General features: G+C 44.2%; 11 protein-coding genes and 1 non-coding gene across 12 annotated transcripts; 3 read left to right on the top strand and 9 right to left on the bottom strand.

Annotated features, from left to right (window-relative positions):
- Window positions 1–516: 516 nt before the first annotated feature.
- TDEL0F05490 (uncharacterized protein) lies at window positions 517–2,217 on the top strand (the record flags this gene model as incomplete). The annotated part of the gene is made up of 1 exon (XM_003682523.1): window positions 517–2,217. The coding sequence occupies one exon, from the start codon at window positions 517–519 to the stop codon at window positions 2,215–2,217; it is 1,701 nt and encodes a 566-aa protein (XP_003682571.1).
- Window positions 2,218–2,373: 156 nt separating this feature from the next.
- Window positions 2,374–3,405, bottom strand: AHA1 (Aha1p; the record flags this gene model as incomplete). Its single annotated transcript, XM_003682522.1, has 1 exon — window positions 2,374–3,405. One exon carries the CDS (start codon window positions 3,403–3,405, stop codon window positions 2,374–2,376), a length of 1,032 nt encoding a protein of 343 aa, XP_003682570.1.
- A 255-nt stretch (window positions 3,406–3,660) lies between these two features.
- On the bottom strand, window positions 3,661–6,093 carry UPC2 (Upc2p; the record flags this gene model as incomplete). The annotated part of the gene is made up of 1 exon (XM_003682521.1): window positions 3,661–6,093. One exon carries the CDS (start codon window positions 6,091–6,093, stop codon window positions 3,661–3,663), a length of 2,433 nt encoding a protein of 810 aa, XP_003682569.1.
- A 509-nt stretch (window positions 6,094–6,602) lies between these two features.
- TCP1 (chaperonin-containing T-complex alpha subunit TCP1) lies at window positions 6,603–8,285 on the bottom strand (the record flags this gene model as incomplete). Its single annotated transcript, XM_003682520.1, has 1 exon — window positions 6,603–8,285. The coding sequence occupies one exon, from the start codon at window positions 8,283–8,285 to the stop codon at window positions 6,603–6,605; it is 1,683 nt and encodes a 560-aa protein (XP_003682568.1).
- Window positions 8,286–8,501: 216 nt separating this feature from the next.
- On the bottom strand, window positions 8,502–9,077 carry CDC42 (Rho family GTPase CDC42; the record flags this gene model as incomplete). The annotated part of the gene is made up of 1 exon (XM_003682519.1): window positions 8,502–9,077. The coding sequence occupies one exon, from the start codon at window positions 9,075–9,077 to the stop codon at window positions 8,502–8,504; it is 576 nt and encodes a 191-aa protein (XP_003682567.1).
- Window positions 9,078–9,270: 193 nt separating this feature from the next.
- GCD6 (translation initiation factor eIF2B catalytic subunit epsilon) lies at window positions 9,271–11,460 on the bottom strand (the record flags this gene model as incomplete). Its single annotated transcript, XM_003682518.1, has 1 exon — window positions 9,271–11,460. The coding sequence occupies one exon, from the start codon at window positions 11,458–11,460 to the stop codon at window positions 9,271–9,273; it is 2,190 nt and encodes a 729-aa protein (XP_003682566.1).
- Window positions 11,461–11,690: 230 nt separating this feature from the next.
- Window positions 11,691–11,826, bottom strand: TDEL0Ftrna3I. Its single transcript has 2 exons — window positions 11,789–11,826; window positions 11,691–11,727 (listed from the first exon to the last, which is right to left on the bottom strand). It is a non-coding gene; the product is annotated as a tRNA-Ile (tRNA).
- Window positions 11,827–11,922: 96 nt separating this feature from the next.
- Window positions 11,923–12,441, top strand: TDEL0F05430 (uncharacterized protein; the record flags this gene model as incomplete). Its single annotated transcript, XM_003682517.1, has 1 exon — window positions 11,923–12,441. One exon carries the CDS (start codon window positions 11,923–11,925, stop codon window positions 12,439–12,441), a length of 519 nt encoding a protein of 172 aa, XP_003682565.1.
- Window positions 12,442–12,473: 32 nt separating this feature from the next.
- On the bottom strand, window positions 12,474–14,456 carry MSS4 (1-phosphatidylinositol-4-phosphate 5-kinase; the record flags this gene model as incomplete). The annotated part of the gene is made up of 1 exon (XM_003682516.1): window positions 12,474–14,456. One exon carries the CDS (start codon window positions 14,454–14,456, stop codon window positions 12,474–12,476), a length of 1,983 nt encoding a protein of 660 aa, XP_003682564.1.
- Window positions 14,457–14,648: 192 nt separating this feature from the next.
- BNA5 (kynureninase) lies at window positions 14,649–16,004 on the bottom strand (the record flags this gene model as incomplete). The annotated part of the gene is made up of 1 exon (XM_003682515.1): window positions 14,649–16,004. The coding sequence occupies one exon, from the start codon at window positions 16,002–16,004 to the stop codon at window positions 14,649–14,651; it is 1,356 nt and encodes a 451-aa protein (XP_003682563.1).
- Window positions 16,005–16,232: 228 nt separating this feature from the next.
- UME6 (DNA-binding transcriptional regulator UME6) lies at window positions 16,233–17,876 on the top strand (the record flags this gene model as incomplete). Its single annotated transcript, XM_003682514.1, has 1 exon — window positions 16,233–17,876. The coding sequence occupies one exon, from the start codon at window positions 16,233–16,235 to the stop codon at window positions 17,874–17,876; it is 1,644 nt and encodes a 547-aa protein (XP_003682562.1).
- Window positions 17,877–18,013: 137 nt separating this feature from the next.
- Window positions 18,014–20,491, bottom strand: TDEL0F05390 (uncharacterized protein; the record flags this gene model as incomplete). Its single annotated transcript, XM_003682513.1, has 1 exon — window positions 18,014–20,491. One exon carries the CDS (start codon window positions 20,489–20,491, stop codon window positions 18,014–18,016), a length of 2,478 nt encoding a protein of 825 aa, XP_003682561.1.
- Window positions 20,492–21,188: the final 697 nt, after the last annotated feature.

The raw sequence follows: 21,188 nt of genomic DNA, 5'->3' as shown, positions 1-21,188 counted from the left end.
GGCGGCAAATTAGGGGATTGCTGCCCCCCGCAGGACTATCCGTAGCCCCGCGCATATTCGGAGTTTCGGTAACGGCTTTGGCCGATCACTTGGCCCTATATGGGACAATTGGTGGGACAACATCTTGACCTTCGGTTGGGTCAAACATAGGGTCAAAATAAGTGATCCCATATTAGAGGGAGATGCGTTCATGGCGTCACTGATTGCTTGGTGCTTAATTGCTTGGTATGGAAAATTAAAGAAGGAAAAGGCACGATGTTTCCGCTTAAAGAAGAAGCCCAGACTTCGTTTGCTATGAAACAGAGAATAACAAGGAACTTCTAGCGGTCGTTCCGAATCAATGTTTTAACCCGAAACGTCCAAATCTTCTTAACAACAGGGGGCTTCATGCCTCATTCTATATCTCTTTCATTGTATATAAACAGAGTGGATTTACATTCAAACTCTACTTGTAATAGCCTCATTCAGGGTCCCAGCAAACACACATACAATTCAGAGAAGAGTAAACATATAAAGATGGCTGATAAGATTGCTGAGAAATTGAACGAGTTTGGTAGAAAACCAGCTGAAAAGATCTTTGGTAAGACGGCGAAAACTACCAAAGCTAGTAGTGGTCATGTTAATGATGAGAGTGCTCCTGTAGCGTTTCCTTCAGCCCATACTGAGGACGAAGATCCTAAAAGTAAAGTGCCGGAGGATGAAAAATCTAAAAAAGATAACTCTGTAGAGAATGGGAAGCCTAGGACGAAATCTTTCTTGGATAACGATAGACCAGAGAATTTCACACCTGTAACGAGAAAGAAGAGAGTTTCTTCATTGTCGTTGAGCGATCAATGGATTAACGGTGCTTCGCCAATGACGCCGCTAGACGGCAATACAGGCGATAGAAAGGGTTCTGTTTTTTCTAGTGGGTCTTTCTCTAGTAGAAAGAATTCTATTGCCGTCAGAGAACAGCGTAAAGTTATTGATCATGAGCGTATTGCTTCGTATGCTTTCGCATTTGATATCGATGGTGTTTTGGTTAGAGGTCCAGAGACTATTCCACAGGGCCCTGAAGCATTGCGTATGTTGAATGGTCATAACAAATATAATATCAAGGTTCCATATATCTTTATCACAAACGGTGGTGGTCGTTCTGAAAAGGCCAGATGTAAGGATTTGTCCAAGAGATTGGGTATAACGGTCACCGAAGACCAAGTTATTCAGGGTCATACGCCAATGAAGGATTTGGTGCCCGCTCACAAGAACGTTTTGGTCGTTGGTGGTGTGTTGGACTCCTGTAGGAAGGTTGCAGAGGGCTACGGATTCAAGAACGTGTATATTCCATTGGATATCATGAAATGGAATCCAAGTGTCACCCCATACTACCAGTTGAGCGATGAGGAGAAGAAGATTGCGCGTGATGTGGATTTCTCCAAGGTCAATATTGACGCGATCTTGGTTTTTGCAGACTCCAGAAACTGGGCTGCTGATCAACAGATCATCTTGGAATTGCTACTGAGTGAAAATGGTGTTATGGGTACTATTTGCCCAACTGCAGACAAGGGTCCAGGTCTATATTTTGCTCATTCCGATTTTGTTTGGGCCACAGACTATGGTCTAAATCGTTACGGTATGGGTGCTCTACAGGTCTCTATCGCAGCACTTTACCAAGAACACACCGGTAAGGAACTGGAAGTGACTAGATTTGGTAAGCCTCAAAGAGGTACTTTCCGTTTTGCTGAAAAAGTGCTATCTAACTGGAGAAGAGAGACTCTATCAGAACACGTCGAACAACTGAAACTCGAAGACACTAGAAACTCTATTGACAAGACTGAACACGATGACTCGCCATTTGTTTCCGATTCCGAGGAAGAAGAATTGGAAAATGATCCATTCAGCGAAGAGGGTATTACCATCGAGAACGGTTCCAAACTGACCCTAGAGTTGCCTCCTGCTTCTACTGTGTATTTTGTTGGTGACACTCCCGAGTCGGATATCAGATTCGCCAACTCTCACGATTCTTCATGGTACTCTATCTTGGTTAAGACAGGTGTTTACCAAGATGGTGCTACCCCAAGATATAAGCCAAAGCAAATTTGTGATAACGTGTTAGAAGCTGTTAAATTTGCCATCGAAAGGGAGCACAAAAAGGAGTTGGAAGAATGGAACAGTTCAGCCACTGTACAGGCTCCAGTGGTTGAAGAAAAGAAGCAAGTCGAGAAGGCGCAGAAATAATGTAATGGCATACAATTGATACAATTGATAAATAGAAATTTGCAAAGTTGATGTTTTCGTTTTTGGTTTAAGGTTTTCTCGAAAGAACAGGGGTTTAGCTTACGTATACTATATTTAATGTGACTATTATGATCATTATCTATTAATTAGAATCATTCAAAGAACAGCACCAAATCCAAATGTGATCTTGATGGATCTGACGTAGTATTCTTCAAAATTTCCACGAACACGATCTTCCTCACCAACAGGTATGCCGCTCCAATTGACTTGCAGTTTCGTCTCGTGATATTCCTTCGATTCGTGGAATTCCATGCTTAATTTCGAATTCACTTTGTCACGCCAGTCGCCCAATCTCCAAGAGAATACCAATTTTTTATTTTCCTGTGCATCGATTAGTTCACTGGTAACATTCCCACCAAATAGCTCAAAGGTGTCACCAACGCATAACTGAGGACCACTCCCACCATTTCTACTAGCAAATGACCTGCTCCAGGCCATTATACGCTGTTTGTCCATAAATGTATTGTATAGTTCAGCTGCAGGCACATTGAATGTGGGCTCTAGATGAATCGATGTTGTGTTGCCACCACTTGAAGCCATGCTGGTCTTCTGCTGTGAAGGGGTTGGGGTGCTCGTTGCTGGAGATTTTTGCCCTGCAGGTTCCTTCGTTCCAATCGACTTGTTAAAACTATCTTGCTGATTAGCCTTTGTAAAAGTTGAGTTCACGCTTTCCTTAGAGACTTGGATATCACTACCATGCGCAACAAGGAGATCATGACCAAATTTTTGGAATAGTTCTCTCAATTGAGGTAACAATCTTTCACGAATCACTGGTTTAATCTCATTCAGAGTACTTGTTTCCTTGTAAATGGATATATCAAATTGATAATCTGACTCGTCACTATCGAACGCAACTTCAGGCACCTGTATACTTCCCTCGAATGGTTCATCCTTCACATTTCCCTTGATCAACATCACCAAATTCAAGTCGAACAAAGAGATAACTTTCCCTTTACGTTGGTTGACTTCACAGTCACCTTCAAGAGACGAAAGTGAGCTGACTTCAGCATATTTGCCATCATGCTCCCCAGTATTCAAACCGGTCAATTTTTCATTGAAATATTCACGAGCCCAGTTGAAGCAATTCTTGTCAACCCAATGCCAATTGTTAGGATTATGGACAACCATTGTATCTGATCTTGCGTAAATAATAATATCTAAAACCAGTCGTTCTGGTGATGGCCCAACTGTTGATCAATTTGAAGCGTTCTATATATCTCTGGTGTACGCATAAGGAACATCACGGGTTCCAGAAAGTTCTTCGTATCGCTTGCCAACACTCACGTGCAGGGCGAATCATAATGGACTTGGTCGTTATATACCTATCATTAGTACTTATTATATGATCAATTGACTGGTTCACCTGCAATTGGGTGTTCTTTGTCACATAAACTCGGACAAGTTCGTTGTAGTCATCGATGGCAGCCCACCACCGAGGAAATCCAACATCATGTGCATACCACCACCACCACTATATTCGTCCACATCCTGTGGTAGAACTTGGGAAACACCTTCCAAAAACCATACTTTATCCTTCATCTCAGTTGTAAATCCTCGGAGTAGCTTATAGTAGCTTCTCATAATTCTCATGGCACCGGGATCTCCTGTCATGAGGAGCGCCAAGAAAGTCTTATCCAGGAGTGCTGGGAAAGCGAAGACCCTCAGGATAAAATCAGACTGGTTCTTCTCGCGGTTCAACTTATCCAGGTACGCGAGCGTGATTAAATATGGTGAATCAATTTCTACTGGGTATAAGTCAGCGATGCTCTCGTCGAAACATACGAGCTCGGTAATAGTACCGTTCTCCTGGTTCACCACATCACCAAGATCACTTAAATCGACTGATATCAAGTTATAGAACCTTGATTTTTCTGTCAAAGGCCATACAGCCGTCAGGATAGTGGCAGCGCCTTTAACGTGGAAGATCCATGCAGAGGGAGACATCGAATTGGGATTGGCTGGGTTCGCTGTGGATGCATTTGCCAAAGAATCCATGATCAATATTAAAGCGCTTGCTACCAGTGCGTCAGTATTGTCCTCAGAGATATTTAGAACTGCCTCCCTCAGCAGTCTCAACGCATCTAGCCTATGTCTGGAAACGTACTGCTCTAGACCAGGCTCTGTTCGTGACATATGTGTTGCGCTAAATGCCAACAGAGAATGCATCAGGAAAGGGTATTCGAACGCAAGGTCCGGTATGTCTGTACGCCATACTTCTAGGCTGGAGATTCCCGATGCTGTGATTGATTGCCATACCTTGGTGCAGTAATGATGAAACAGTTTCAAGTCTATCAGATTCAAGTTACCTTCACGAGACAGATCTATAAGCTTGGCGATGTGTCCCGACCTTGCAGTACCGGCAGATGACGCTGACTCCTGGGTTTGGGTCTTTACCATTCTTTCGCTCTTGTTTATGGAGTCATCGATACCGTCTCTGCTGGCGACGGCCGCCGCTGAAGGTGAATTTCCACCACCGTTCATTTCAGATTTCAACAAGGGCGTTATAGCCGCCACAGGTGATATTGTCGGATTATTCGGTAAGCTTGGTGTTGCGACCATTTGAGATGGTCCATCATTGTTACATTCTTCATCGTCGCCTTTGGTTGCTTGCTCCTGCTGTTCTTGCATGTTAGCAAGAGCTTCTTCCGCAGAAGTTGCCTTGGCGGCCTGGGTATTTCCGTTATATTTAATACCTAACAACTCTTGGAAATCGTACGTCACACCTCCTATACCAGCTGTGGGGAAAGTGCCCATTGCCTTAAGATTTAAGCTTGCCTTATTAAGCTGTGCAATCGACTCTGCCTGAAATGACAAGGGATGGGTTGACAGTGGCCCCTGCAGAGATGATGGATTGGGCAGATGATTCGAATGTTGGCCATCCTGTTGCTGTTGGGGAACTTCTGATGAGTGTCTACTATGCAGTTGTGTAGAGTTTTGTTGTATGTTTACCGTCTGACCATTTTGCTGGGCTGAGAAGTTATGTTGACCCTGTGGTAAAGGAAATCGGCTTGGGGAGAAAATACTCCCAATGCTATTTGTTATATTCATACCTGCTGGTTGTAATGATGGGCTATTGGGTAAGTCAAAAGCCACAAATTTTTCAGAATTCGAAAGTGTCATCAATTGTGGCAACAGAAGCAATTGCTGTTGTAACTGTTGCTGCGTTTGATGTGGGTTACCTGTGTCCGGCACGAGAGGCGGGAGAAGCAACCCGTCCATAGTACCTTTGGATCCACTGGAAAGAAGGCGCCCCGGTGAATTCAAACGGTGACTATTTTGCCTTTTCATCTCATGTATATCTGAACCAGTCAGTTTTGCATGATTGGAGTGCGTCTTTTTACCCATCACATTGTCGTAAGCACTAGCCATATCTGGATTAGAAGCACCATCCGACGTAGGCAACGGGACGTGACTACCAGAGCGGCTACTTCCACGGCTACTACTTGCCGTACTGACTTCTTTACTCATACTCATCTCTCTGTCATCTCCAAGATGTTTCTTCTCGTCATATTCATCCGAATTTCTTGTAACGTACTTGACAACTGTCGAGTCCTTTTTCTTCTTGGGTTGTACCGGAGTATAAACACAATCCAGTTTCATATTTAAGCATTTCTGACAGGCAGGCTTTCCCTCATCACATTTTACTCTCCTTCTTTTACAATTATCACACCCATTTTTCGACTTATTATGAAATTTCCTCTTACCAGTAGAAGTTCTACTAACTCGTTTCCCATCTACTTCAATAAGTTCCACCACTTTCTCCTTACGCCTTGCAGAGGCTCTGGGGGATAGTTTTTCCACCTTGCCAGCGCTCATTTTAAATATATCAAGTTATTCCAACTAACAATTGCTCCAATGCCAACTCAATTAAAAAAATTAAATCACTTAAGCGGTAAAGAAGTATGAATCAATCTTCAAATTCAACAACTAGATTGGGTCTTAGAGCCTCCTATGTTTAATTCCACCAGGAAATATCAACCTCGCCAATTCACCTAACAGGCAAAAACACTCAATGCGTCAGTAAATACTAGGAAACCGACTCCTAAAGACAGTGAAGACTTCCCGGATTCCAACCAGACGTGTTTCTGCTTCTTTCGGATGCAATGAAAGGGTCGATGAGCGTTGTTTGTTGTCTGTTGGCTTTCTGTCAATCGTTTTTCCTTTAAACGAGACGCTTTATACGAGCCATCGAAAGCGAGCTAATGAACAAGGTTCGGCGAATTTTATCAAAAGCCTGGTTGAGAAGTCTTGGTATGGGTAACTGTGCTAGTCAATTGAGTGGACTTTTGTCCATTATTATACATGCGATTCTTCTAAACTTAAATTTACATATGATCGTGGGGGTCCTCCTTTGGTGGTTCTGGGTCGACATTAATCATGGTATCGATTCTTAGGATGGCCACACATGCTTCCAGGGCGGACTTAAGGGACTTCACTTTACTGATGGTTGGTTCGAGAACTCCGCATTGTACTTCATCGACGATCTTACCTCTGATCAGATCCAGGCCGTAATTTCTGTAGTTTCTTCTCTTGGAGTCTTCCAATTTGGCCTGTTGACTAGCAGCATGGTAAGATCTTAGCTTTGCGACAAGTTCACTGGAATCCTTGGCTGCATTCACCGCTAGAGTCTTTGGGATTATCAATAGTGCGCCTGCGAACTCAGCGATTGCCAGTTGCTCACGAGAACCTACTGTGGTAGCAAAATTGTCCAAGTATATATTCAGAGCGGTCTCAACACAACCACCACCTGGTACAACATTCCCGCTTTCCAAGGTCCTCTTAACCACAGATAGGGAGTCGTGTATGGAACGTTCCATTTCATCAAGCGAGTAGTCATTTGCACCACGGAGCACCATCGAGGAAGAAGAGTGCCTCGATGTACCTTTAATCAAAATACATTCGTCGTCTGAATATTTTTCCTGAATAACTTCTTGGCAAGTACCCAAGTAGCTGGCTTCAAAAGTTTCGTCACCTTCCAAATTGGACATCGAACCGATCAAAGTAGCACCAGTTGCACGGGCTATTCTCCTTAGGTCCTCTTTCTTACAACGTCTTACGGCCATGATCTTGGCTTCGACGAACTCCTTCAAACAAAGGTCGTCAATACCTTTAGTGGTCAAGACGACCTGAGCACCTGAGTCGATAATTTTTCTGACTCTTTCCAGCACCATGCCTGCCTCACGTTTACGGATCTCTTCTAGCTGGTCAGGATCCTCAATATTGATCTGGACACCCATAGCCATTCTGGCCTTTTGTAAATTCATGTCCAAACAGGCGATCTTGACGTTACCTCCAGTTACTCTCTTAGGCATGGCCTGAGAGGCCACTGTACAGTTCAAAGCATACCCCTGTACCAGGACGGATTCTCTAGCAGACTTACCATGTGCTTTCAAGATGTTCACCGCCTTGACAGGGTATTTGATCTCACCTTTGGTGTTTTGAGTTTTGACCGCTAATAGCGCATCAACCACCATGTTGCTGAAGAACTCAGAATCTGCACCGATGATCTTTGACGACATACTGGTCTTGGCAATATTAACCAATGTTTCCTTACCCAAAGCATCGACATCCAGAGACAGAACTTCGTTAATGAACCTGATAGCCTCTCTCAAAGCCAACCTGAAACCAGTAATTATAGTCGTTGGATGAATCTTGTTCTTGACCAATTCATTAGCTCTTTTCAACAGTTCTGATGCAATAATAACCACACTAGTGGTACCATCACCAATTTCACGATCCTGCTGCTGGGCCAATTCGACTAAAATCTTTCCTGCAGGATGTTGCACATCTAACAACGACAATATAGTAGCTCCATCGTTAGTCACAGTGAAATCACCAATATCGTCAACCAACATCTTATCCAACCCAACAGGTCCCAAAGAAGATTTAACCACATTGGCAACGGCCATCGCAGCTAACACATTTTGATTCCTAATGTCATCACCACTAATCTTCTCACCACCGAGGAAAAGTGTATCTGAGCGAGAATTATTGAAAACCTGAGCCATTGGTACCGTTCAACGTTGATTTGAACCTGAATCTTTCCACCTCTGCCAGTCTTTTGCCACTTCTTGACCATTTGTATGGGCGACGACTTGTATTTTTTTACTTCGTCTGCCCGGGTAAAAGACAATCAAGAAGTTCGATAAGTAATAGACCATCCACTGCTAGTAGAAGGACTAGATTCCCAAGATTGCAGATCAACTGTTATCGTAAACATATACCTATAAAATAGTACACTTCTTGCTCTTCTTGATTACTGGCGGTTCCAACGCAGCGACAATTGCTTCGTCAAACACATTCTTCAAACCACGCTGTGTTAGAGCAGAACATTCGACGTATTTCACCGCTCTCAGCTCCCTGGCGAGCCTTTCGCCCTGTTCTGCAGTGATAGGACGTAACCTCTGTCTTTGGAGTTTTTCAACGATAACTTTATCGTCTCTCAAATCTATCTGTGTGCCCACAATCAGACAAGGAACTCCAGGACAATGATGATGAACCTCTGGAAACCATTTCTCCTTCACGTTTTCAAAAGATGGAGGTGATATAACGCTGAAACACACCAGAAAGACATCTGTCGAAGGATACGACAGAGGTCTCAGCCTATCGTAATCTTCCTGACCGGCGGTATCGAATAAACCCAAAGTATATGGCTCATCTCCAATCATAACAGTAACCGCATAGTTATCAAACACAGTGGGCACATAATCAGCCGGGAACTGATTTGTCGTGTAGGATATTAACAGACAGGTCTTACCAACAGCACCATCTCCAACAACAACACACTTTAAGGTCTGCATTATACCTCACAAACACTCACAAATATTCAAACAAACACTAGAAGCGTTATCTCGTCGATCTAATCTGGCCATCAAGCTGTTTCCTCTAGTTATGGCTCCTAACTGGTCGAAATCTTCACAACAACGCGCCAGTTTCCGGGTAATACGTGACTATCTTCACAGTTTATATAGGTTTTATATGCTATTACAAGTGCTACTCCTCTTCAGATGTGTCTTCCTCATCTTCTGAAGACTCTTCTGTGGACTCCTCGTCTGCTTCTTTGAGCCATTCAACCCATTTCGCCGTGAGTCGCTTCACTTCGTCGAACGCTGGATCTTGCGAGACGGCGTCCCACCACCTGTAGATAAGATCTTCGTCTAGGATATCGTTGTCATAGAGCGTGTTGAGGGCGCTGAAGAGCACCAAGTCCGGCTTTTCAAATCCTTGTTCCGATGTGCGGTTCATGAGGATGTCCATAAGATCAATATACTCTTCAGGATCGAATGCTTGCCTGCGGAAAAGAAGACCCCATTGGCCAAAGACTTTCGTAACAGCTTCCTTGCAGCCCAGGGTCTGTGTGGCGATGAAATGATGCACTCTACGGAGCAGAGCAATTACTGTCGCATCTCTCACTTCGTGGTACGTCACGTTCATACTCATTCTCAAGGTGTTGAGCTCCAAGAGTGCCGTGTCAAGATCGTGGTTGTTCTCGATGGCTCTCTTGACCGTGGCTATACCTTCCACTTGGAAATCTTCTTCTTCTTCTTCCAGATCTGAAGCGTTTTCTTCTCTGTCAGTGTAGGCGCTGTTTGCAGACATGGTTCTCTTCTTCCTGGTTCTCGTTGTTGCAGAAGAAATGGAATCATCACTTAGACAGGCTTCTTCTAGTCTGTTCGAAAGATCGTTTGCAACCTTGTCCATATCAACGGCCTCTTCGTCCATATCTGATAGGTCGCTCTCGTATTTATAGCCTAGACCCTGCGAACCGACCAAAGTGACCGCTAGCGAACCGATGATCTTGTCGTCCTCCTTCTCAGAATCAGAAGACTCATCGTCGGACATACCAAAATCCTGGGGGTGCATACTTTTGACTGGGGTGCCCGAGATACGGGTACCGCTTGGCACTTCCATGTTGTCATCGATCCTGACGTCGAACCCAATCACACATCCGTCGTCCAGAGTCACGTTCTGGCCCAGTACCGCATTATTAGCAACGATACAGTGGTCAATGATGCTCTTATTACCTATCACTGCATTATCCCAGATATAACTATTCTGGATCCTAATGTTTTCACCAATTTGGCAATTTCTTCCGATAACACTGTTTTCAATGGTAGTTCCCTCACCAATCCTAGTTCTCGAACCAATTGCGGTACATCTGCCGATCTTGCAGGACTGTGCCAAAACGACATCCTTCTCCTTGTAAACGTGGCCCGATTCGTACGAGTAAGTTTGGTCCGACATAATGTTGGCATCCAAAGTGAGTGGAAAGCACCATCTGCCGATGAAATCCTGGGAGATCGAATCGTAAGTTTGCCAACTTTCGACCCTAGCGGCATGCTCATCCGTAATATAGGCGTAGACGTGTTTACTTAGCAGATCACTGGACAAGATACCTTTAACAAAGTCCGATCTGAGCATTTGGTAGTCAAAGTTTTCTTGGAAAATCGCTGGCACCAGAGGGGAACAGATATCAATACGACAATCGATTAAATCGTTACGAATGGTGAATTCTTCGACATTCTCCAGCAACTCAGGGTCAATCTCAAGGGCAGACTTTTCACGTGAGAAAGCCGTTGGAATCTTCTGGTAATACAAACATCTGTCGTCGGCCTTGTCGAGGATGAAAGCAGCTGGTTCGAACGACCTTGTACGGTGGTACTGGGAAGCTTTGCTCAGACACATAGTAAGAATATGATCTTTATCCTTAGCACGCATCTTCTTGTGGAAATCATAAAGTTTATCGAATTCAACGTTAGTAATCACGTCACCACTAATCAGGATAAAATCACCCGTAATGACGCCTCTGTTGTCCAAGTCTCTCATGGCATCTCCGACAGAACGGGCCTCCGGGGACATTATTGTTGCCACTTTGAATGGAGACCAAGGTAAATTCCATTTGGATTGTTCAATATATTCATTAATCTGTGTAGCATGCGATGAGCATACAAGCAGCACTTCTTTGGCATTAGCGGTTGCCAAAAACTCCAAAGTGTATTCTATTAATGGAACATTAGCCAACGGCAGCAAACACTTGGGCTTCACAGAAGTGAGTGGCATAAACCTTGTTTCGAAAGAATCTGTAAGCACAATGGCTTGCAAACGATCGTCCTGTGCCATTTCGCCTTTGGAGAGCCCATTTTGAGCGCTTTTCCCACCAGATTTGCCCTTCTTTCCGGCCATCCCAATTCTATTCCTAGCAGCTGGTTGAAAAGATTAGCAATCAATCGAGACTCAGAGAGAGTAGTGATAATACTAATCAATGTAGTGATTTGTTGAAGATGGGCTACATGATTAAAAATGTCATCGCCGTGAAGCACGATTACACGTCTAACTATGACATTTATGGCTTCAATAAAGTCAATTGAAAAAAAAATGGGATTCTTCTTGGGAAGAAAAAAAAGATGGGAAAGTGCTCGAGGTGGGGTTCGAACCCACGACGGTCGCGTTGCTTGCTGTATTGACCTGCTTTGAAAGGCCGTAGGACAGAATGATCCGAAATCGGGTTCATCTATAAGCACGAAGCTCTAACCACTGAGCTACACGAGCATTTTCGAAATAGGTTGCACTATGTTTTTGTACATAGGGGGTCAAAACAGATTAAATTGTAACACAATTAAGTGCTATTTTCGTTGATATATATTAATGAGATGTTTATCTGATATTACACTATACAAACACTACTTGAGTAGAAAGTGTGCTTTGCTTAATCACCGCAGATCATCTCGAGCAAGCAGCAGCAGCACATTAGTTTCAAACAGGTGTCCATACAACTGCCCTCCTTTTTTGGAGGGGGTTGCTGAGCATAGACTGGTTGCTGTTGTTGCTGGTAGTAACCTTGTTGAGGTGGACCCTGTTGGTAGTAGCCCTGTTGAGGTGGACCTTGCTGGTAATTGCCTTGTGGAGGTCCCTGTTGGAAATTTCCCTGCTGGTGATTTCCTTGTTGGTAATTTCCCTGAGGTGGTGGACCTTGTTGATAGTAATCCCTGTTCATTCTGCCGTTTTGAAGCTCTTTCCAAGGACTGGTTGCCTAAAGGTTTGTTTATTGTAGGCTTGGCGTGTTTAATTACTAAAAAAATCTGGGCATACATACCCTCGAAGTTCTCTGGTGGAAACAAAACAATAAATAAACAAAAGAAAAATCTGATCTTTGTAAAACTGTAAAACTGCTAGTATATATCCAATTTTCCCAATAGCTAATCTCTGTAATCCGGCACGTCTGGGTTATCCCGATACCTTGTAGGGGGAAGAGCGCTGACTGAATCTGCAATGAATTCGTAGAAACGGTCGGCGTAGTCCTTTGGTGGTACAGCGCTTACAACTTTCAGGTCGTGACTCAGGCTTCTCCAGAAAGTTTCCAATTTCTTCAGGAAAGAATAGTTTGTCAGACAATCTATTATTCCCACGTAGTATATTAGATCGGTATCGTTGTTAAAAGTATCGGAGCTGCGAATTCCGCCTTCGAACTCTTTGAAATAGTGCGGTATCACGGGCCCCGTCGGTACACCGCTTGTACCTTCAGAGTGTCCTGCGGGAATAGGACCATCTGGTAATTCCAAATCTTCTTCTTCTCGTGCTTTATTCATATCATGTATACCAAGCAGCAACGAGTAGTCCATTATATTCAATCTCGCGAGAAGTTCGACATCCTTTTTGAGCTGCTGCAAGAACTTTTTCTTCTTCAGAGGGCCGAACTCGATGCGTTCTTCCCGCTCGAGCCAGTTCACGTCCTTCAAAACTGGTCTATAGGCCTCGTCCTTGGCCTTTTCGGGATCTATCTTGGTGACTCGACCCCAAGTGGACCCCTTGAGGTCGAATGTCGTATGCATTTCGAGATGTGGCGGGAAAAGATTGTTCATCACTAGGAAATAAATCTTTCTGTGCTTAACCTTATTTTGGAACGAAATGGGCATTTTCACTCTGTGCAAACCGTAAAATTGACAAATCATAGTATCTGGATTTTCCTTGATATGCGTATAGTACGCGTGTAAATGCCTCCTGAGGTGAACATGTTCTGCGTGATGGATAGTCTTGATGATATATTTGTAATCTCTTGAGAAATAGAAAAATGATCCACTTTTACCGGGAGAATTTAATTCACTTAGCACATAGCGGGAAGTCAACGAGACTAAGTAGTCAGCTGGATCAAGGCCAAACATGGCACGCAATTCTCTAAAAACTTCAGGGCTGTAATCCTTGAATTTGAATGCATACTGCGACGAAGGAGTCAATTCGTTCCCGTGGTAATCGAAAGCAAGTTTCTTTGTGAATTTGAAATCCACTGGAGTAAGTGGCTTCATGATGCCTGAGCAACGCGACACAGCGACTCGAATACCAGTCAACATGTTATATGCTATGATGAAATTGACGTGACCTTCACTGACTTTATTCCCAATCAGAACCCGATCGTCATCCTGAGGAAAAGATTTTCTCTTCCTTCTCACTTCTCTCTTATGCAATAGGGATTTTTTCGCTTTCTTTTCTGTGGCCTTCGACTCAGATTTGTTCAATGCGCTTGTGTTAGTAGTAGGGATCTCAGGAGGCATTGACGAGAACGAAGTTGACGATTGCTTCCTCATATGGCTATCCCTCCTCCTGGGCAACCTGGCAGGCAACGAAGTCATCGAACCATTTGGCAAATTAACGGAGTTTTCGGGTTTCGAATCGTTATCCTCGACTGGCAAGATCTGCGAATGCTTTGATGCCTGAAATGGAATACTCTTGCGTATACTCTCCTGCGTCCTAGTTCTTCGAGCAGAAACCCTGGAAACTTTTCTATTGAGTAGAATGTGGTCATCGTTGAGATCCTGAATATATGAATCCGTTTGTATGAGACTGCTATTATCCAAAACACTATCTCCATCATTTCCAGAAGCTTTCGGGGTAGAATCATCATCCTCTTTCTCTCGTACTCTGCCAGTATTCTCTTGGAGTCTATTTTTGGGCCCAAAATAATCCACAGGCTCTACCTCCTGTCCATCTGAGATCTTGACAGCTTCCATATCGTGCTGCATAGCAGTTGTATCGTCAATCGACGTAGGTGTAGACGAAGTACACTCCCTGTCAGAGAGTCTAGGGCTCTCGGTGTTAGATTCTGAATTAGAGGGCGAATGATAGTTCCTGTGCAGTTCTTTTCCCACAGTTTCCACCTGCAATGACCTTGTCAGTGCCATTGTCATCCAAACACTCCAACGATCCCCAGAACCGTTCGATAGCCTTCTAACTAAGGCTTTGTTTACCTGTTTGTTTTCAAAATTTTTCCCAAATAATAATATAAGGATTCTATTTTGTGCTTCGCAGTCGCAGACAACGAGATGAGCGGAACTTCAAGACAAGATCGACTGGTCTTGAAGCGCTATATAGTGCTTTACTTATCGTTTTCTTTTAGTGATGGCTGTCAATGCCTCGTTGAGCAATTGAACGGCTCCGAATACGTCCTGAAAGGTGTTGTAAAGTGGTGCTGGAGCGAGACGCATCACATTGGGTCTGCGTTCGTCACCGATCAGTCCTCTCTTATTTGCGTAGCTTGAAACTTGCCCCATGGTGTCGCTGTCAAGTGGATAGAATCTTAAGGATAGCTGTGAGCCGTGGTCTGAGTCGCGGTCCACTGGTGTGATAACATTAAAGCCAATTTTAGAGTGGTCGTCTGTGTAAAAAGGCGATTGCTTTAATGACTTGAGGAGGTATCCCGTAAGTTTGAGAGATCTGGCACGTATTTTGCTCATACCACCGTACTTGGCAAATAGCTCGAGTGAGCTGCGAAGCGCTACAACGTCTAAAACACTAGGATTCGATTGCCTGAACCCAAGAGCACCTGGAATAGGTTCCCATTTTTCGAGCATTTGAAATCTGCGAGCAGCGTTATTGCCCCACCAACCAGAAAGACGTGGTAAGTACTTTTCAGAGCTTCCGGCATGTTTTGAATGGACAAAGAGTCCACCAATGGCACCGGGACCAGCATTCAAATACTTGTAGGAACACCAACATGCGAAATCCACCCCCCAATCGTGCAATTGCAGTTCTACGTTCCCTACGGCGTGCGCCAAGTCCCAACCGACCACAATCCCAGGATACTGGTGGGCGAATTTCGTTATAGCCTCCATTTCGAACAATTGTCCCGAGTAGTACTGAATCCCGGGCAGACACACAAGCGCCAGCTCGTCTTTGTACCGCTCAATCGTATCGAGCACATCCTGTGTTTTAATAGACGTTTCACCATCTCGAGGTTCCACCTGGATCAACGTTTCTGTAGGATCAAGGCCATGCAACTCACACTGTGCATAAAAAGCGTAGTAATCTGAGGGGAAAGCAGCCTTCTCAAACAATATTTTTGCACGTTTCCCTTCTGGCCTGTAAAAAGCCACTAATAGACTATTCAAATTGGCTGTCAAACTGTTCATCACTGCAACCTCACCGGTTTGAGCTCCCACTATAGGCTCCAATAACGGCAAAACTGGTAAATCCACATCAACCCACGAAGTACAGTCCTCAGCGACGCCCGGGTGTCTAAAATGCGCTTCAACACCGCGCATAGACCAAGCATCCAACTCTTTCGTAACAGCAGACCTCGTCTTCCTTGGCATCAAACCCAATGAGTTCCCACAAAGGTACATCACTTCTTGGTCCAAATCGTCGCTTTCAAGCCCCATTGACCTCATAGTTGGAACGCAAAACTCCCCTCTCAACGTTTCGCCATACTTTCCATCCAATTGAACTGCCAATTCCATCTCAATTCACTACTATACCACAATTTCCAACTGCTCATCGCTGTGCTTTTTGGCTTATATTCTTGTACTTTTCGAAAATAGCGTTACCCAGCTTTGAACCCAGTTTTTTCTTTAAAATGATATAAAATAACGAGAGGAGGAAGGGAATTAATATCAACAACTAACGGTTTACAGCAGCTAAAGAGCGGGCTTGTAGAGGTCTGAGCATCGTTAAGGAGTGGTAGGAGAATGGGCGAGACGTGTGGAGACTCGAGGGAGAAAAAGATTGAACAAGAAGGGGTGCCCGGAGGTGACGGGGTGCTGGGCGGTTGCGCGATACAAGCAAGTAAGGTTGATGTGGAGGTTGATAGGCCACCTTTGGTGCCCAATAATACACCGGTGCAGACTGCTCCGGGTTCGCCGGCCAGGAGGAATGGGTCGGGCGGCGCAGCCGCCGACCCCGTAGCCGCCGACGTGGCGGCGGCTGACTCTCAAACAAGTGATCTACCAAGGCAGAGATCGAGTTCTATGGTTGAAGAAAGAGGTCCAGAGTCTCAGTCGAGTGCTAATGGGCCGAAGGAAGCCAGTCACGTGGACGAGAACTCTCCGATATCGATTATAAACCGCAGGCGGATCTTTAGCACCAGTGATTCGAGGTCTTCAGCGGTGTCCCAGGTGGCAGGTCCTTCTGGGGAAGAGAGCGGTGCGAGTGATGATGGTGGAATTGCACCACAAAGTTTTTATTTCGATAAGGATCGTTCTGTGACGGACCCGCACGTGAAGTTGGACGAGGAGAAAGATAACCTTTCATCGTGGATCAAGTCGGGACGAGATGTTTATTCGCTTTCCGAGTCATCTGCAAAGAAGAAAGACGGTGAATTTTCTATCCATGATGGCTTAATATCGCCACAGGCGCCTAGGTCTGCACTGTCGATCGGTAGCTCGTGCGGGCGTGTGATGAGTAGAGATAGTATCTCTGGAGGATTGGAACCGGGTCGTAAGCAGAGATCCAAGTCTGCGGGGGATGATGATAATTACGTGCCGCCACCACCGCCAAAATTTATCAATTCTAAGCTGGATGGGGTGAGATCGAGACTTCTTGTGAACCCAAGAATCGCAGCGCCCAAGATTGATGAAGACATTGGGACTGCCACGGCAGCAGCTGTTTTGTCAAATATGCGGTCGTCACCGTTCCATTTCGCTGATAGACCACAACAATTTAGTAGTCGACCGGGATCTTCTTCTTTCTCAAAGAGTTATCCAAGACCTATAATACGTATTCATCACAGAGAACACTCCGCGGATGATGAGAATGCTGTTTTGGATGGCGATGATGACGAAGATTACGACATGGATGAAGAGGTCAAGAAGGAAAATGATAATAAACTGCGAAAGAACGATGAAGAGAAGGCAGATAGAGGAGTTACGTGGAATAAAAACGGGAAAAGGATTAACCGTAGAGTGGCGGCAACAGACTCTAAGAAGAAGAAACCAAAAGGTCAGGGAAGGACAAAGAAGACGTATACCGAGGAGGACACTGCCAACGATGATGGAGACGAAAATTACGCCCTGTACCACGACGATGACGAAGACGACGATGACGAGGGGACTACGAAGAGTGGCCATAAGGGTTCCAGGCAAAAGAATGCCATGGGATCGCGTTCCCGTACTGGTTGTTGGATTTGTCGTCTAAGAAAGAAAAAATGTACTGAGGAGAGGCCCAGTTGTTTCAACTGTGAAAGATTGAATTTGGAATGTCATTATGGTGTCATCAAACCAGACTTTGTCTCCGATCCTAAGAAGAAATTAGCTAAACTGGAAGAGATTAAAACTAAGACCAAGGAGGCAAAGCGGAATGCCATGAGGAAGAAACCAACTCGATCCAGTTCCTGAGCGAACGTAAAAAAACACGATGAGGAAGAATCCATCTAGGTCCAACTTCCGAAGACACTTAACTAGTCAATAGACAATACATATATTAGAATGGGTTGTAATATATACGATGCGTCGTTAAACAATAATCATATTAATCAAGGCCTAGCAATGTAGGGAAACTGAGCAGCCTGACCAGCAGCCGGTTGTCCTTGGAACCGATACTGGGGCTGTTGAGGTTGACCGATGAATGGGTACTGACCTTGCTGAAAATACTGCTGAACCGCCCAGTTGGGAGGATAGCCTTGCCCAAAGCCTTGGGTTGTCTGTGGAGCTGGAGGTTGACCATATGGAGGTATACCATATTGTGGATACATCATTGGCTGGGTGAATGGCCCAGGTTGAACTGGAGCGTAGATCATGTTGGGAGGAAAAACAGCCGCAGAACCCAACGATTGAGGAATCTGTGGTTGAGGTGGTTGCAATGGAGCTTTCGACGGAGCTATTGACTCGACATGGTTTGATTGACTTTTATCAGTACCGGGTGCTTGCGACTCACTAACCTCGATCACGCGGTTCTCAGACCGCGGAGAATAGGAAGAAAGAGTACTAGAAGAGCTGTTGAAATTGAGAGAGCCTTCAGAAATCACTACTTGAGCTGAATCTGTCAAGTCAGAGCTTGGCTTGATCTTAAAACTGTCAGGCGCCATAGGTGCAGAAGAACCACTATAACCCCATTGAGGAGAACCTTGACGCGTGCGCTCCAATTTTTCTTCTAATTCAGCCACTGACAATGTCTTTGGTCTTTGAGCAATACTAGGTTTCTTCTCAGCCCTTGCAGATTTTATTTCAACCTTCTGAACCACGACAAGTTCTGCTTTCTTTGTGGCCGGTCTTGAAAATTCGTAGACCAGCTTCAAAGCGTTCCATACAATTCCACAACTATTCTTGACGAGGAATTTTTGACCCGATGCAACAATCGCCTTTAGCCTTAAAGAGGCTTCCTCGAGTGCATCCAGTCTTTCATCCTCAGGTACAAACCCCATCAATCTGGCGGCCGAGTCCTCCATGGAATAGATCTTAGTATCATCAAAGTCTGCCAATGCGTTCTTCACGGCAAAAAACTCTTTTAAACGAATGTCCTCCTGGAAAAAATAGGATCTTGCGGGTTTACTGGTAGACATCGTTTTCATATCGAACATATCACTCTTCAAAATATCGTTCAACAATAGCGCGAAAGCTTTACAAAACCTTTCGTCGCGATGAGAGTATTGCAATGCGGCACGATTAGATTTTAGCCAGCATTCTACTACTCTTACCATAGCCAGATAATGATAGTCTTCGAGATTTCTAATCCATGACTCTTTTATCACGTTCAACATGTTGGTGATGAAATTGAATGCAAAGGCGAGGTAGGATAAGTGATTTTTCTTCAGGTCTTTTAAATTCGTTGTTCTTGGGTCGAAATTCTCAGTTCCTTTCCGGCAACTAATGAGTAGAAGATCAAAACCACCGATTACCGTGATGAGTTCTTCAAACAATACATCGATGTTCTTGATGTACCTGGTCATGATTGTGTCGTTCAATGTATTTTCCAGCATATTTAGCTGTAAACCATTTTGCAAACAGTCTTCCCTCATGGGGTTGACCCAAGTCTGAGGGGAAAAGTTCGTGGCGAACAATGCCAAGAAATAATACTCAATTATTTCCCTGTTGACGATTCTTGTTTTATCAGACACTTGGCGATTCAAATCAATCAAAATCTTATCAAACTTTTGATGTAATTGACTGTTTCTGTCATGTATGATGGTAGCAAAATTTGTGCGAGCAGCACGACTTGGAATCCTTGCTAGTGCACTTCTGATGAACTGATGGGTGGCCGATCCAAGATTGTCCGTTTGCACATAAATAAGACCTTTTTGCAGATAGGCCTCACCAATAGACGGTAGTATCATACATGCCAAATCCAAGTATCTGATCGATTTTTGGAAATCCTGAACCTGATACCTGTTGTTAACCTTCTCACCAGCGGCTTTGTAACGGTGAGCCGCCCCGAGGTATAGCAGACAAGTATGCAACGTTCTCATAATGAAAATCGTGAAACTATTATTTGAATCCAGTTTGATCCGTAAATCGGAGCTCTTTCCATGCAAGTTCAGCTCTTTTAGAATCTCCAAAGGCAGCACAACTGAGCAATCATAGCGCGCAGCCAAATCTTCCAGGATATTGTAATAGAATTTGTGAGTAGACTTGAAAAATTTTGTCAATTTGGCATTCATCCTTCTAAACTCCACATATTTAGGTTGATCCTTTGGTGTCTTGGGCAATAGCATTTTCCTCCATGCCTGAAACCACTTGAAGATGGGATAACATATCTTTTCCCAATAGAGTCTGAGGATCAAAGGCACTGTCTTATCATCTATGGTCCCGTCGGCATTTTCATATACTGCATGCTGCTCCCTCAAGGATTCAATGACCATACGAGTCAACTTAGAGTCAACAAAGGATAAAAATCCTTTTAGTGGGGCATAGTCATGCACAATTTGATTGGATTTGAAAGTGGAGTCTAATTGCCCTTGAAAATTATTTATTGTCTCCCATACATTCTTCTCAGCATTTGTTAGCGGTGAGCTCATCTATCCTTTTCGCTGTTTTCACTAAAACTGCGCTTTTAAAATTGTTTTCTTATTGATTTGACCCTGATATTTGGTTCTTCTATTAATTTTGAACATAAAAGTTGATTCTTATGATTCTTACCGGTAAAATCAGATTTAAGCATACAATTTGCAACTGAACTTAGCCTATTTCTAAAGTCCTCTTGTAAACATTCAGCGTTCAGGTATAAAGTTGCTGCTTCTAAAAGGAAACTCAACTCGTCACTTTGGCGATGAGTTATGGAAGTTTCTTACTGCCAAAGCATCTGATGAAAAAAAAACCCCGTCGAGAGTGATAACCGAGAGGTGCGTAAAATAGCCGCCCACGAAAGAGGTCAACCACCATATTCAACAGCTTTCGCCACTTCGTGCCATCTAGGATAGTATATTCTATCCCAATGTCATAGTTCAAAGGATGTTAGTTTCGGCGGCTAAATCTCGGAATACCTGCAGAGCCGTCATTTGACCTCCCTGTATTCCAATCCTGCTACAATGGTATTCCTATGCGCATCAATAGGGTTTCTTAATTTCATTTACTGTTCTGCGTAGCATTGAAACAGTTAATCCTGAACAAAATGGAGTGGAGGCACGCGGAAAAAAGGGAGGAACTTCTCAAAAGGGATGTCGCATCTCATCGACTTGGAAACGACTTAGGGCATCTGTGGTATTCTCTGGAACC

This window comes from Torulaspora delbrueckii, chromosome 6, assembly GCF_000243375.1.
Source record: "Torulaspora delbrueckii CBS 1146 chromosome 6, complete genome".
Lineage (NCBI taxonomy): Eukaryota > Fungi > Ascomycota > Saccharomycetes > Saccharomycetales > Saccharomycetaceae > Torulaspora > Torulaspora delbrueckii.
The sequence above is the reverse complement of the archived record's forward strand: the minus strand, read 5'-3'. Positions and strand labels throughout refer to the sequence as shown.